A 14,976-nucleotide genomic window follows, 5' to 3' on the forward strand; every position below is an offset into this window, starting at 1 on the left:
TGGCCTTTTGCCCGTTCTTGCCTGGCCGAACACAATCGTCGAAACCGCGTCGGGGGTCCATGCAAGAGCGCAGAGACACAGAAGAGAATACATCCAAGCTCCAATGGCTGACCCAAGTCAATTCCTTCCTCTTCTTTTTTGGAGGCTGTGTAACTTTTTTGCTCCTTTGAATGTATTTGTATTTATGGGTTATTATGGAGTTTTTTTATTCTTTTTGGGATTCTCTCATATATAGGGATCTGAAGTATCTCGCATCGTTTGACTATAGAGTTATATAAAGCATACACACGTGGCCTTTCTTTACTTAATTTTCTAATAGGGTATCAGAATTAGGTTCTACAAAGTTTATTTCGCGTGATATTTCACCCTCATGGCCGACAACATTAAATATGCTCTCGTAGAATCGTGATACTTTGTTGTCGCTTGTTGGGAAGGGCGTCCTTCTAGATTGGACGTTTCGTATAGATAATGATTACGTGCCGATAACTATTGTTAGTGGAACCGGATCCCCTGCCATAGTAGGGGAAACATTGCATCCCCACCCTCCATCCTTGTTTATAGGGGGGGAAAAAAATTGGGAAAATATTTTGGAGGGTGGGGATGGGGCATGTCACCTGCCTTTATGGCAGGGAATCCAGAGGCATTGTTACAAGAGAGACTCGAAGTGCCCAAGGATGAAGATTTCAATCCCACAGGAGAAGAGTCACTGCCTGTCCTAACTAGCAATGATGGTGAGATTAATCAAGAAGTAATTTGGTTAAGCAGTAAGCATCGAAAACTCTCAATAGAAATCCGCGGAAGATGATTCAAACATTCGAAAATTTGCTATTCTAGCACTTGTTTTGATAAGGGGCAAAGTATAAAAAAGTCATAAAGCTATTGCATTTGTGCGAATTCAATTTTATACTTTTCAATTGTACCAATTGAATGTTAAACCTTTTGACGATTTTTCAATATAGTCTATTCGGTCAATTTTCAAAGAAAATCTCTAACGTGAATGCCGATTTTCCTAAGTGGCATGATTACGACTTGAGCCGCCGCGGACAAATTTTATAATTTTCAAAAAATTTAATTTTTTTATTGCTTTTTTTTCTTTTTAGAACTCTAGGCCGGCAAGTGCCTCCATGCCATCGCTAAGATCCAAATGAGAGCATCGATTTCCTATCAAAATTGGCAAAATGACTATATCGGCAAATCATCAAAAGGTACATGACTTTATTGACACTATTAAAATATTTAGGACTGAATTGGCATTAATATAGTAAATTCAAGACTTTCCGGTACTTTCCCCCTACATAAGTTGCATTAGAATATATCAGTTCTGCGAAGGGTATTTGGAAAGGTTTGTCTAGTCTATAGTAGAAAGGAAGAGTAAAATTAACGCGCATTTGAAGTCGGCCATATATCATAAAACCACCAAAAGAGAATGTGACCTTTGCATCTAAGAGTGGCCAGTCCTGTAATAGGCTCCTGCCACCTGTTGGGCCTCTTATGCATAAACGTCATTTTCCCCTTGATTCTTAGCCGTGGACTTTCACATCCTGCATCTGGACTTGAGCCGTATACGAGAGGTATCCATGTTCCCAGTTCATCAACAAACAATGCCATTCATTTTGATAGCCCGATAGGTGCTTGGCGTGCGACATAGGGATCATAAATCTTGAACACTTCTGCGCAGAAAAGTTCTCCATAAGTGCCCTTTATTCCCCCGTTTGTTTCGACATCTCACGTAACTAAATGTTGAAAAAGAGACCTGAAAAATCTCATTTTCACGTGCATCCGTTTCTGATTCATTCATACTGCATAGATTGACTATATCCTACAACGCAATTGAACGACTCGGACAAAACAAAGTCGTACAAGAATAGTTCTCAGCAGCAACACCACCACCATTCACGAGCACTGGAGGGTAATGATTCCAAATACGAGGCTAACAAACCGGCTCTCCCATTGAGTGCCGTGCGTAGCTGTGGAATGCCTTTCCAAGATACCTCTGTTGCCGTATGTTGAGAAACTTCATCAATGCACTTCTCTGTGGTCCATTGCTAAACAATCTACTGTGCAGCAGCGCCTCAGAATACAACTCCTTCACATCACAGTGTCTGATTCACCGTCCTTTCCGTTTGGCATCCTGGATGTGAAACATGAGCTGCAAAATAGGGAAATAGGTCACTCTGTCACTTTGCTCCGCTTGATGGCAAAGACAAGGAGATATCTAACTTACCTTGGTCCCCACATAGAACGTCAAGAACATGCCAACAAGGATAGGCCATCCTGCAAGATGGAATAATCTATCAACGCCAGGAGCTCCAACATTCAGAAAATAAGAAGGAAAAAGGACAGGTGAAAACAAAGACGAGAAAACAGCTCTGCAAGTGGCAAGAACTAATTGTTCAAGTTCAAGAAAATGACATGTGTCATCAATAAATGCCATATATAGTGATATGAAAGGACAAAATTGGCGTAATCTCTCAGATGCTAAAAGAGCAATGCAAAAGAGAAGTGGCTCAAGATCTCCGCTTGCCCACTATAGCAGCATCTGTGCATCTCCTCCCAAACTCTAGTCGCAGTTTCAAAGAGAAGGAAAATGAGTTCAAAACCACAACGAATCTCGAGTTCTTTAGCACTGGATTAACCATCTACAGAGCATCAACAGACTCGGATCTTGCGAAGTGCGCAATGGAGCTTGCTGCAGTACCACTCTTGTGTAAAATAGAAAGCTGAAACAAAGATAACTAGTGCATATGACATGATCCAGTTGGCCTTAAAGTTGTGTATCTCATGCAAAATCTCATGCAGAGAGCTTGTGCTTAAATCTTTTGCATTTCATGCAGAAAGCTTGGAGACTGGCAGGTAGAAGAATGTCTTTTTTGTCAAAGGCACAACTTGCATCATTAATCCGATCCTATCAACCAGCAGGCTCTGACAGTTTCTATTGAGAAATCTTTAAACAACATCAACAACCTATCTTATTCAAATGTCTGATCCATATCTGCCTGAAAGATTAAAGAGACCAATCAGCAGAAAAAAAGAAAAGAAATTAACATTGTATTGTGAATCCAAAGGTAGCCCATTCTTCTCTAGTATGCCACACAAGTACCGCATCCATTGACCACACAAAGACCCTATTTCCAGACGATGAAAAAGTGCAGCTGAAATGTAATAAGCACTGGAACATTAATATTTGGATATGTATTGAGTAACGGAGAAAAGTTATCTAAAAGCACTTGTTATCTAAAAGTGATCTTAATGACTCACCATCACCCAAAAAAAAAATCTCGACAGATGATGCATGCTTTGCTCTTGTAAAAGTGGCAATATTTGGATATACCTTCTTTCTGAAGGAATCGCGCAATTAACCAATTGATACCAGATGGTCCAATCACAAAGCCGACAAGATTTGCAACCTGATGCAGGTAAACCAAAAAGATAAGACACTATATACTTTCATGAAAAAAATGGATAACATACTAATTACCAAGAGACCTTTAATGCCCAATGGCATCTTTGTCTTAAACAATACAAAAAAATGCACCAAAGAACACTTGTAAAAATAGAATAAGACTATTGCGGAAGCCATGAACACAGCAGTGGGCAGACCATCAGGCAAGTGATTGTGACAGCACCAGCGGTTGCACTGACTTCTCGAAAGAATAACTCTCCAAGAGTGTTTTCAACCTGGTAGTCATAGCAGAAATTCAACCCAAAAATTATGAAGCCAGTACACAGATAAAAAAAATCTAAAAACAGGAAAAAGAAACAACTTCCCTTTACCTATTCAATTTGTAACTAAGGTAAGATCTCTAACGACCACGCACGCTAAAACCTGATTGTTATGAATTTATCTAAAACTCCTTCCATTACCGGTTTGCGTCATTTTTGTCCTAGTCTTCATGGCCTAACTTCTGTCTTGCCATCGAAGTTTATTTAGCTATCCAATAAACATGTTCTACATCTACTTGAACAGCTCAAATCTGCTAGTCTTATACAAGTCAACACTCCCACCATGCTCATCACCGCCGACTTATGCAATCAAGAGGAATATAAGCATACTTGAATGATGCTAGTTATTCTCCTTGTAGCACGTAGATAACCAGTGACAAAACTAGGGCCTTGCATCAAGGGCAGCACTATATTTATCGCAAAATTAAGGAATTCGGTCCAGTAGAACCCCCACATATATCATGGGTCTATGAACATTCCATCACCAAGAATCATTAGTTGATTCCATTGCAAGGAAGTTGTAGCAGTTGCAGATACTCTAGAAACACAAACAGCAACCAAATTCCACCAATGCGCAGCCAAATTCAAAGAACAACGATTGTTGGGCATAATACCATCGAACTCTAGTTTATTCAAATCAAAAGCTTCTCTCTACCCAAAAGATCTCAGTTTTGCTTCATATGCTATCCTTATCTTCCCATTATCTTACTAGATAGGAAACTTTACTGAATGCAGGGGAAGGAAATGACCCTTAAACTGCATATCAGAATGGATCTAGCAATATAAGATCTTCTTTTAGCTGTACCAATAAGGTTTGATTTATGCCAGATGAAGGACCAATAATGGCACCAAACTAAATTATACTTGCTCTTAGTGATCTGTTTCTTTGTCTCCGTTTACTACTTGTATCAAGGATGGGGAACTTCTAACAGAATCGACGCCAAAACAAAGATAATTGGCGAAATAGAAGGCATCACCTGAAATGCATTCGCCACTGACTTAAGTACCAGTTCTGGAACATAGAACAAACAAGTCAACCACGCCCACGATAGAAGTTTCCTGTCATTTAAATGCATAATCTGTGAGATAAGATGTATACCATCAAGCTTGTGCACCTAATTCCTCCATCAGATCAAAGAAATTAATGAACAAGTTTCTTGAGGAATTGTAAGTACCACTCGAGGTCATGCCACAATGCCACAAATGTGAATACAACCCATATGTTGAGTATTTTCCTCTGAGAACCTCCTAGAGGAATGTACATATACCTTACATGGTGGAAATTCAAAAAACTATGAGTCAATGTCGACGGGAGAAGTATAAACAATAAAGAGGAGGAAGTTGCACCTTACAAGCCATTTATTAAAGGATGCATGCCAGCTTTTCCAAAAACTTTCCAGATTATAACAATTGTTTACGCACTTTGGCATATTCTCAGGAGCCTCAACCCCACATATCTACAATTGCAGGACACCAACTCTATTAAGGCAGGAAGGTCAGCAATGCAGATCAAAGATGCACAAAGAATCCCTTGCCCAAGGAACTAATGAGGTATAAACTACAATCAAATCCTGGAAAATTACCAATGACCAAAGTCGGAAATAGCGCCAGATCAGAAAAAACTTGAGCCACATAAAGTTTAAAACCTGTGCAAACATAAGAATGGTCCCAAAAACGGAAGTGGTATGTCAAATTCATGATTAGTCCACAAGAAAAAAGCAAAAAAGATTAAAACGTATAATCCACAGAAATAATTCCGCTTAATTGAAGTAGTCTCTGCCATACGCACCTTTACTCGTTTTTTACACGATACCCTTTATTGCATTAGTCCATTTTTACAGCCAAACAGTGCCTTGGTCCTTAACTATAATTTGTTCTGGAGTATGCTGTCCATCCTATCTCGGACTCTTCATGACCTTTCTTATTTAACCTTCTAATGAGAGAAATATACTCGGTTTTCATATTATGATTTTCCAGGCGAACTGCTTTTAGATGCATCTATAATTACATCCATATTGAACTAGTACTGGTCCTCTGCACTGGCCAAATGTGCTGACTTGAAATTTTCAGAAAATGTCGGAGCAGTGCCTATTTTTCCCCTTCATCAGTGATTAACTCTACCTCAGTAACCCTTTACTTCATTTTTTTCATGCATCAGAAGGTATGTTTTCTCACTTACTACACAAATTTGCACTAACAATTGAGACAATAAGCTAACAAGCAACAGACTGGATACAAAAAAGACATGTCTTACTCCGTAGCCAATGATAAAAACATCCATGGCTGATAACTGCTTCCACAAGCCACTGGACATAAAACAAATTCAGTAAGCTATAAACGAAAAAATATTCCCTGGTGAACATTTTGTGTGAAAGAATCACCTGTTTGCAAAGGCATTGTAATAGAAGAAATGAATCATAAGTTCCATTAGGAGAAGACTGAATATCCATCGGAGTCCATAGAGAACCACGTCTTTAAGTACATAATTTTTCTGTGGCGTCTCCAGCTGTGACAGCCAAAAATTCGAAAGTTCAGTGCACCACATAATATTTTTTCGTCCCAGTTTAGCAGCAAGATTGCAGTAAATCAAAATGAGAAGTTAACCACCATGCATTGTCTACTATATTCCAAAGGAAAAATCCAAAAATTCTCATAGATTTTGCCCTTCAAAAGTGAAACAATATAATAGGAGAATCTATTTTATGAATTAATTGCATGCTAACACGGTGTGAGCAGCCAATCACATTGGTCATATGATAAGCATCCACCAACTTTGAGTTCAAATTTTAGAATCTCAATCGACAAATTGGATCGTTTCTCCAATCTCATTGCCACATGGTATATCCAATGCACAACAGCACAAACATTTCTAATATAACGGACCCATCTAATATCGAAGGTGTCAAAGAGGTCTTACTTACATATAAAAACCCATTAAGAATGAATAAGTAGATTAAATGGAAAAACGACATAAAAATTATGTAATGTAACTAACCTGCGAAGCAAACGCATTGAAGCTCGTAATTGGCCCCGAGATGTAGAGTGGGGCATATATCAAATAAGACAGGTATATGCCAAAGGAATACTTATTACTCGGAACACTTCTTTCCTGATAACATCCAAACTTGTCAATAACCAAACTTATTCCTAGAACAAAATGAATATTGTTCTGTTCTAGAATCCAACCAACCTGTAATGTTTGGTAGCATGTCTTTCCCGATTTACAAATGCGGCAATACTCAGCATGCCTCTACACTTGGCAAAAAGAATGTCGTTAAGCAACATCCAGCCAATGTTACTAAAACTGCGTTTGTCTTAGTACATATTCTGACAAGAGATTACAATACTTGAAAATAAGTCCAAACCATACACATGGTAGCAAAACAATTGAGACAATGAAAAAGCTAAGGATGCAACAGTTCAAAAGTAATAAGTGATGATAATACCTTCTGATCAAATCCAGAACCTTGACAGGCCCAGCAGTAATCATACCCAAAACTGACCATACGCAAAATTACTATCAAGAGCCACAAAAGCAGAAACGTGGTTAGCAAGAGGCGAAGGGAAAGTACCATCTAGCTTGTGAAATTGTTACAAATCGTCTCTCTCTACATCTCAATTTCCCCATGCAAACAAGGTAAAGCACAAGACTTTCAGCAACGGCCTTTTGACAAGTAAGAATGACCATCCAAAAAAAGGCCATCGGCACCGAGAGTAACTAGTAAAGTAGCACCTTGTTTCTATAGATGTAATGAATTCACTCAAGAATTTACGTAACTTCCCATGGCCAACAACATATACAGAAAATCTGTGACCAAAGATTTTAATGACAGTATGCCCACTCAAGCTATGACCAATTTAAATGACACATTTACCAAAGTTAAAGCAAATTTGCCAGCGAAAAACTCCCCGAAAGTTGTCCAAGAACATCCAATGTTGCCTGTCCATGATCAATGAATTACTTGCATTAGACTTTACTCACAAGTTTATCCATTGCAAGCCAATGACACTGAGAATAGAAACTTACCCGAACATAGAAAAAGAGTAACCCTCATAAACACGGTTACATATAAGAAAGAATACGGAAAAAGTCCATAGCATAAGTGAGAAGTACTTTGTCTTCGCAAAAATCTGCACAAGCATCAACAAATGAAGATATTATCAGAGGACAACTAAACTGCCCCCCTCATTGCATGCATACAAACGCCTTTCTATCTTCCCCCCACCTTAAAGTTGAATTTCCAGCACAAAAATAATAATATAAGAAAACATGGAAATTACCTTCACAAGAAGAAAGTACGGTGAAGCAATTGACAGGACAAAAACAGTGCTGCCCACAAAGAAGAATAGAGAGGGAGGATGTCAAAGAAGAAAAATAAACTGTACAAACATAGAAAAAGCACACAGAAGAATGGCAAGTATATCGCATACCATGCTCCATGTAGGTAAAGCAGGTAAGCTAAAGAAATCAGAAGCCACACATTGGACATGCCCCGTGCTTTCAAATGAAAAAGTGCTCTTGAGCTATTGGCAACAAATGCAAAAATTCCAAAAACGACAGTCAGAACAGGCAAATTTCCACGAAAGTTTCTCCACTGGGCATCTGATACGTCCTACACAGAGAAGAGGATATTGTGGATAGTCCAAGACAAGTGAAGGGAACATCACTCAAATGTGCAGAACTCTTCTGTACGAGTAATTTCACTTAAGCAAAACAGAAGCCTGCTGTGTACGTATGTGCGTGGTGTAAAAACTTGAGCTTAAACTCCCTGTTCAGAGAAATGATTTGTACTTCCTTCCGAAGCAATCAATCAAAGAAAACCGTCATTTTTCCCAGATAAGATATGCGCAAAAAGGAAAGAATGTGCTAAATTAGCAATTTATATCACAAAGCGATAAAAAGAAAGCTCAAAACAAAGTAGCTTCCTAGTCCTCAAGACCTCACCCAAAATCCCAATCCGACCAATAGGGATGCTAATCACTGGGAGCATCATTCACTGTAAATGTACATTTGAAAAGTCCTCCTCTCTCCCTCCCCACACCCCCCCCGCAACACAACAAAATAAAAGAAAAAAAAAAAACAAAATTAGAGACATTCAAGTGAAAATTAGGGGCTCGTCAAGTGACAACTATCCATGTTGAAGTTTCAAAGGCGGGGAAAAGACATACATTGAGTCTGTGGGCAATCCAGCCAGGTCGGAGACCATAGAGATTCAACGAGTAATCTGCAGGAATCATCACACCCCAGATCGCAACTCGTGCAGTGAGGCGAAATCCGCATTACAACAACAGATAATGGAGCTCGCAGCAGCATAAATAGAACGCGAATTACCATGAGAGAGCTGAAGAGAGCGCCGTATGATGACGGCATAGAACACGAGCGCGTACAGTACCAAAAGTGGGAGCTCCCTTCGTTTCCATGAGACGGTGCTCTTGCTGTCGCTCTTCATAATCAACGACCAACACCTTCGTTCAAGGTCTCGGATACGATGATTTCGCGAACGGGAACCGAAAGTTGTTCGACTTTCACAGTGGAGTCGCCGTCATCTGCTCCGACTCTGCTGATTTCGGAGACTCGAGCAGGAGTCAAGAGAGATCGTGTTTCTTTGGTTCCGCCAAAACGCAACCGGATTTTTATTTTTGCGCCAAAACCCGGAAGGTGATTTCCTCCATTTATTTACTGCCGGTTTGTATGTTAATTCATCGCCTAATGTTTTTACAGCTGAAATTGTCCAATTTAATTTCTATTTATTTTATTATATAAAGTATCTCAAATTTTCAAATTTGACTCAATATAAGGCATATGCTAAATAATTTATCATAATGTGTGATTTTACTGACGTGATTTGCTCGCTTAATAAAAGTACATGTCATCTTTATTAGGTATCGATATATTTTAATCATGAGACACTCTCATGGATGGTCTAGGAGGAGTTGATATTTTCGACTGTAATATCGTGAGTTCGAACTTTATCATGGTATGCCAAATAAAGAGAAAATGAAGGGATTTTTTCTTTTTACAAGAGAATTTTTTCCATCTATTCATACGAATCTTTCCTTCGATCGGAAAGGAAAATGTTTTAAGCATAGAAAAATAAAAAAGGAATCAATATGGGTAATTTTTCATTCCAATATTTATATGTTAAAACAGGTTTTATATAATTTGTTCAAAAAACAAAAAGACACGGTGTGCAAGCCACAATATTTGCAAAAAAAATCATATTTATATTTGCAAAAAGATTACAATAAGTTAAAAGGAGAAATCGCTACAAGAGAGGCGAGCCGCAAAATATGCAAAATATTACATACTTGCATAATTTTTGGGCCTTTTGTATTTATGTATATATTTATTTATTCAAACGCTCAACTTAGCAAGAAAATTATGGAATTTGATCGATTCAATCTTTAACCTAAAATTTTTTTAGGTTTTATCAATTTAGCCATCAACTTTTTAATGATTTGTCAATATACCATCTTCGATCAATTACCCAAATAATTATTTTAGGAATAAATTACAAAAAAATTAAAAGAGTTCGGATTAATTTAATATAATTAAATAATTTAAGATTAAATTCACGATAAAGTTAATATAATTGAATGATTTAAAGTTAAATTCACGAATCGTTAAAAATTTAAGAAGGTTTATTATGACTTTTGGGACAATTGTTCTCGACGTCTCCACAGGGCCTCCACTGACAGGGGCCGATACAAGCCCGTTCAAGGGCTCAAGCAAAATCTTCCGGAGGGCGAATTCGACGTTCGCATCAACTTCCCGTTCGCTTGGTCGGATTTCCATCGGTCACCGATCGGTTTCTGACGTCGTAATCATCAACACCTACGCATGCATACGAAGGTTTGATTTGCCCTCGAAGAAGTTGAAGTTGAGGAAGTCACGAAGCGTTCCGGTTCCGCATAGACGATGAAGTGGCTTTGATTGTCCGGAGGATTCGATTGCAGTTTGCTCACCAGTCATGCTAAGAGCAGCATCTTCTCCTGCGAGAGCCGCGGTTCGGGGATTCTCTAGGTCTCTGATTTGCGGGTACTTTTGTGTGTTCTTGTTTCGCGTCTTTCGACATTGCCTCCAATGTTTCCTCGATCTTGTGCGGCCATTTTGTTCTTTGCCTGGCTTTATGCACTTCTTTCTCATCAAATGTCGTCTTGAAGAGATAGCTTTGTTTGATGACAATGTCGAAAAAAATGAACGTCAGTGGCGTCAACTCGGAGAAAAAGAAAACTAAGGAGCTAGTGATCGCCTGTTTTCCTCCCTCAAGTTCGGTGATCCTGTTTTTGGCATCTATTGATTCCTGACGAAACTTCAGACTAGTATATGCACATGGTGTTGTAGCTGATATGGGTGTTACAAATGGACTGTCAAACTTGAGTTGATGGTCGTTATCTTCAATTTTTTGAACTTGATTAGATAAGTAAGTGTGCTCTGGTGGTATTTTCTCGAGTTAACTAAATGGCAAGCTGAGGTTCACTTCAATGTGTCCGTTGATTTACTTCATTAGCAGCTTTGACCTTACCTGCTGTTCAAGTAGGATTCGGGATGGGAAAGAGAATGTTTCTTCCAATGGGGTTATAGTATTGTGCTTAATGTGAACTTTATAACCAAGGAGTGAGCCTGGTTCCATTTTGGGCTAGTTTAGACGTTGTGAGAGAAAGCCATGTTCAGAAATGAACAAGTTCTTAGTTCAAATCTAGCTTTAAAAGGCAATCTCTTTTGGCCTCACGTAGTTTCTTTCAACCTGTTACATTACTTGGGGTTGTTTCCACCCCATTCCGTTAAAATTAAGTCACGGCCAGTTGGCCTTCTATATGCAAGTAAAATACATGTGAATTGAACAAGTTGACTTGCCTTTTGGTCCTCCAAGAGGCCCAAGTCCGGGTTTTCACTTTCTGGCGGAACTGATTAAGTTTGTACCCCTTGACTTTATCTGCATTACCTTAAGTTATTTGATGTGTAGCAAAATGTCTCTGGCCAATTTTCTTCTTTTGCCTGCTATTTTGACTTTTCGGTTGGGCATGTTCTTCATAACATCGTACTTGTTCTATCTGTAGGGATTCTTTCATCTGCTCTAGTTTCCTTGCTCAGCATGTTTCAAATACTTCATCATTGCCTGGAGATCATATATTCGTGAGGTCACATGCTCACATCAGAGAGAGCAGCAGGACAGTGAGGCTTCTCCAAGAACGAATTTTCTTTTCCCTTTCAGTACGTCCTCCGCAAGTATGGAGATTATGTACTCATGAAGGTTGTGTCATTGCTGACCAACTGCTACATGCTAGACATGTGAGCACTGCATCATTTGAGTTGCAGACAGATAAAGATGTTGTCCGGTTTGCTATTAATAAGCCTCTGCATAAAAATGGTCCCCCAACAAAAGTGAAGAAGCGGATAAAAAAGTCAAAAAAGGCGAAAGTGAACGAACTCAGGTTCTATCGGCTAAAGGCCAAGAAGAAGATGAACTCTCCCAATCCTGAAGTCAGGATCAGATATAAACTTGAAAAGGTTGGACATCTCACTTGTGTGTGAAGGACAATCAAACTCCTTCATCTTTATATGAGATAGTCTTCTGTTGTAATGTGTTGAGCCCTCTGAAATTTTATTAGATGATTGCATTGCTTCTTTTTTTCTTTATTTTAAGGTTTTTTTTCGTGGGGGGGAGAAGAGGGGGGGGAGGAGGGGGGGATGTTGTTGCAAACTATTTGGCTAAGATATGTTCCACTTAGAACTTTCTCAATTTTGCTTAAAATTTACTATTTTAAAGATATACAGACCCTGTTTTATGCAGTTTCTCTTTTAGTTTACATCAGTATGATATTCTTTCGCTTGTTCATAATGAACCTTCTTTACCATATTGCAGTTCCCTTTTTTTGTATCTTTGCTTGAGCGTAAGATTTTTGCTCATGTAACCACCTGACAAAAAGTTATCTGCTATCCCTCCTTTGGAGAATTTTGTCTAGGCCAAGAGAAAGGAGGAATGGTTGATTGAAAAGTTGAGGAAGTTCGAGGTTCCCAAAGCACCAGCTGAAAGATATGATCCTGAGATTTTAACTGAGGAAGAGAAACATTACTTGAAGCGTACGGGTGAGAAAAAGAAAAACTATGTTCCTGTTGGAAGACGCGGAGTATTTGGAGGTGTAGTTCTAAACATGCATCTACATTGGAAAAAGCATGAAACTGTAAAGGTTATATGCAAACCTTGCAGGCCAGGTCAGGTTCATGAATATGCTGATGAACTTGCACGACTAAGCAAAGGAATTGTGATTGACATAAAGCCTAATAATACAATAGTCTTCTACCGAGGAAAGAACTATGTGCAGCCAAAGGTTATGTCACCTCCAGATACTCTTTCTAAAGAAAAGGTGATTTCAAGCTTTCCTTTTCTCTTTGGTGATTACTTTGTGCATTGTCAAAATCTGCATAATCAAAGTAGTGTCATATAGACTACTTCACGTATATCCTTTTTATAAGGCACAATGACACAAGAAAGTATGGTCATAGATGATAATCTTTGAAGTCTTTATGTAACCTGTCATTCACAAGCCTGATTTGGACTGATCTATTTGTAGCCTAAAGTTAGCTTCTGTTGATTTTACTCTGCTATTCATTTTCCTTTAGTTTATCTTGTTAACTAGATTTCCTGTTCCTGTGCTCTTAAACGTATGACTTTTCTAAGTTTTTTCGACAATAGTACTTTCATTTATATAAAGAAAAATATTTACCTCAGTGGACAATTCACGTATAGTATATGATGATCATTAAGGGCCAAATACCTTCCTTGCTTATAAATTTTGACTAGCTCTATTGTTTGATGAATGGCTTACCTCTCTTATGTGTTTCGAAATGCAGGCCTTGGAAAAGTATAAGTTTGAGCAATCGCTTGAGCACACAAGTCAGTTCATTGAGAGGTTGGAGAAAGAGCTCGAAGAGTATCATGATCACCTTGCCAGGTTCAAGAAAGAGAAAGAGGGTGCTCTCGTTCATTCTGGGGATCTAAATTGATGGTAAGTGCTTTTTCTCTTCCCTTTGTAGTACTTTTACTGTGTAGCTTCATATCTGAAAGGCAGCTTCTTGTGACTCTTTACAGTCGTAATTTGCTGCTTTAAAAGTTATCCACTTCTCTAGTGCATGCATGATGCTAAAGTAGCGATGATTGACTATTTATTCGTCTTGAGTCGACAAATCCCAACATTTTTCTAGTGTTCTTTGCTCTCGATAAACCCTTTTTTACGAAAATATGGACATTCTCACTGTTCAATTTCCATTGTTTACAGTATCGTTGTATCTTTGTGGATTACTTGACCATGAATAATACATTCACTGCTAAAAACCGGCTTCTGTATATTTCCCCTTTCTAGATATGTGCTTGAGACACTGTACACCTAATTTTGCTGAGACGCGACATGGTAAAGCAGCATCGTATTACATTGCTAGGGATCTTGTATTTGGGTCTTGTGCAGTAAATACTATAAGCATGAGGATACAGTTGATCTGGTATTAATGCGTGACTTGTGGAAGAATCTAATGCATTCAAGTTATTCATTAAGTTGATTGCTCCTCCTCCCTTATTATCAAGTTTTGGCAGGAAATTTTATTCTCATCTCACCAGTCCATTTGTTTGCACCGTCTCTGACTTCAATTTTGTTTGGAAGAGAAGATTCTGTTAAATTGCAGGTCTCCTTGTAACTGTTGGTATCTTTTGGGTTACAGTGCCAAATTGTTTTGAAACTGTCTGCATCAGTGATGTCGCTATCCGCTTGCCTTCTCTCTGTGCTATTCCATTTTCAATTCACAAGGTCTACAACAAAAAGCACAGAACAATCAAAGCATCACCGTGTAAGATATGCATGGAAGTATCATGATGGTTTCAGCTCCCGGGTTGGGCAGTTATGGAAGTGCTTTACTGTGATGAACTGGTCAATGGGAACTTCCCTAGTCCACGGTATCTGCAGTTTTGATTTTATAAGAAGAAGACATGAGTAAAGCAAGTCTGCTGCATTTTAATCAGTAAAGGGAGGGAGCGGGAGACATGGAGGGAGAGAGAGGCAAAGAGAGAGAAGTTTTCCAGTGCTAGGCTTGAGAAAAAGCAAAGTACTTACGCTGGAAATTCTGGTACACCATTTGATATATTCTAGTCACAAGCTTTGGCACTAAAAGCAGCCCTATGGGCTCTGCAATTTTGTGACAGGAAATTCTTGCTATAAATTCCATTGAACTTTGTTTTTTCTTGTCCATTGTAAAACCCA

At 38.7% G+C, this 14,976-nt stretch overlaps 2 protein-coding genes across 5 annotated transcripts; one reads left to right on the top strand and one right to left on the bottom strand.

Moving 5' to 3' along the window:
• Positions 1–1,742: 1,742 nt before the first annotated feature.
• Positions 1,743–9,373, bottom strand: LOC115747353 (membrane-bound O-acyltransferase gup1). Of its 4 annotated transcripts, none has more exons than XM_030683489.2 (19): positions 9,056–9,372; positions 8,893–8,948; positions 8,155–8,336; positions 8,005–8,053; positions 7,751–7,854; positions 7,599–7,663; positions 7,170–7,240; positions 6,914–6,973; positions 6,719–6,832; positions 6,105–6,229; positions 5,978–6,029; positions 5,307–5,369; positions 5,071–5,180; positions 4,899–4,991; positions 4,701–4,782; positions 3,601–3,678; positions 3,332–3,407; positions 2,225–2,274; positions 1,743–2,149 (listed from the first exon to the last, which is right to left on the bottom strand). In XM_030683489.2, exons 1-19 carry the CDS (start codon positions 9,171–9,173, stop codon positions 2,108–2,110), a joined length of 1,590 nt encoding a protein of 529 aa, XP_030539349.1. In that variant the 5' UTR covers positions 9,174–9,372; the 3' UTR covers positions 1,743–2,107. The 4 variants fall into 4 exon arrangements, 3 of the variants coding, with proteins under 3 accessions (XP_030539349.1, XP_030539351.1, XP_048128821.1); XM_030683491.1 differs by having other exon boundaries at positions 8,155–8,221; positions 9,056–9,133; XR_007196977.1 differs by lacking the exons at positions 1,743–2,149; positions 2,225–2,274 and adding an exon at positions 3,775–3,905 and having other exon boundaries at positions 3,346–3,407; positions 9,056–9,373.
• Positions 9,374–10,450: 1,077 nt separating this feature from the next.
• Positions 10,451–14,965, top strand: LOC115747348 (uncharacterized CRM domain-containing protein At3g25440, chloroplastic). The gene is made up of 5 exons (XM_048272563.1): positions 10,451–10,762; positions 11,785–12,235; positions 12,691–13,092; positions 13,580–13,742; positions 14,582–14,965. Exons 1-4 carry the CDS (start codon positions 10,695–10,697, stop codon positions 13,730–13,732), a joined length of 1,074 nt encoding a protein of 357 aa, XP_048128520.1. The 5' UTR covers positions 10,451–10,694; the 3' UTR covers positions 13,733–13,742; positions 14,582–14,965.
• The last annotated feature ends 11 nt before the right edge of the window (positions 14,966–14,976 follow it).

This window comes from Rhodamnia argentea, chromosome 11 (genome assembly GCF_020921035.1).
Source record: "Rhodamnia argentea isolate NSW1041297 chromosome 11, ASM2092103v1, whole genome shotgun sequence".
Classification (NCBI taxonomy): domain Eukaryota; kingdom Viridiplantae; phylum Streptophyta; class Magnoliopsida; order Myrtales; family Myrtaceae; genus Rhodamnia; species Rhodamnia argentea.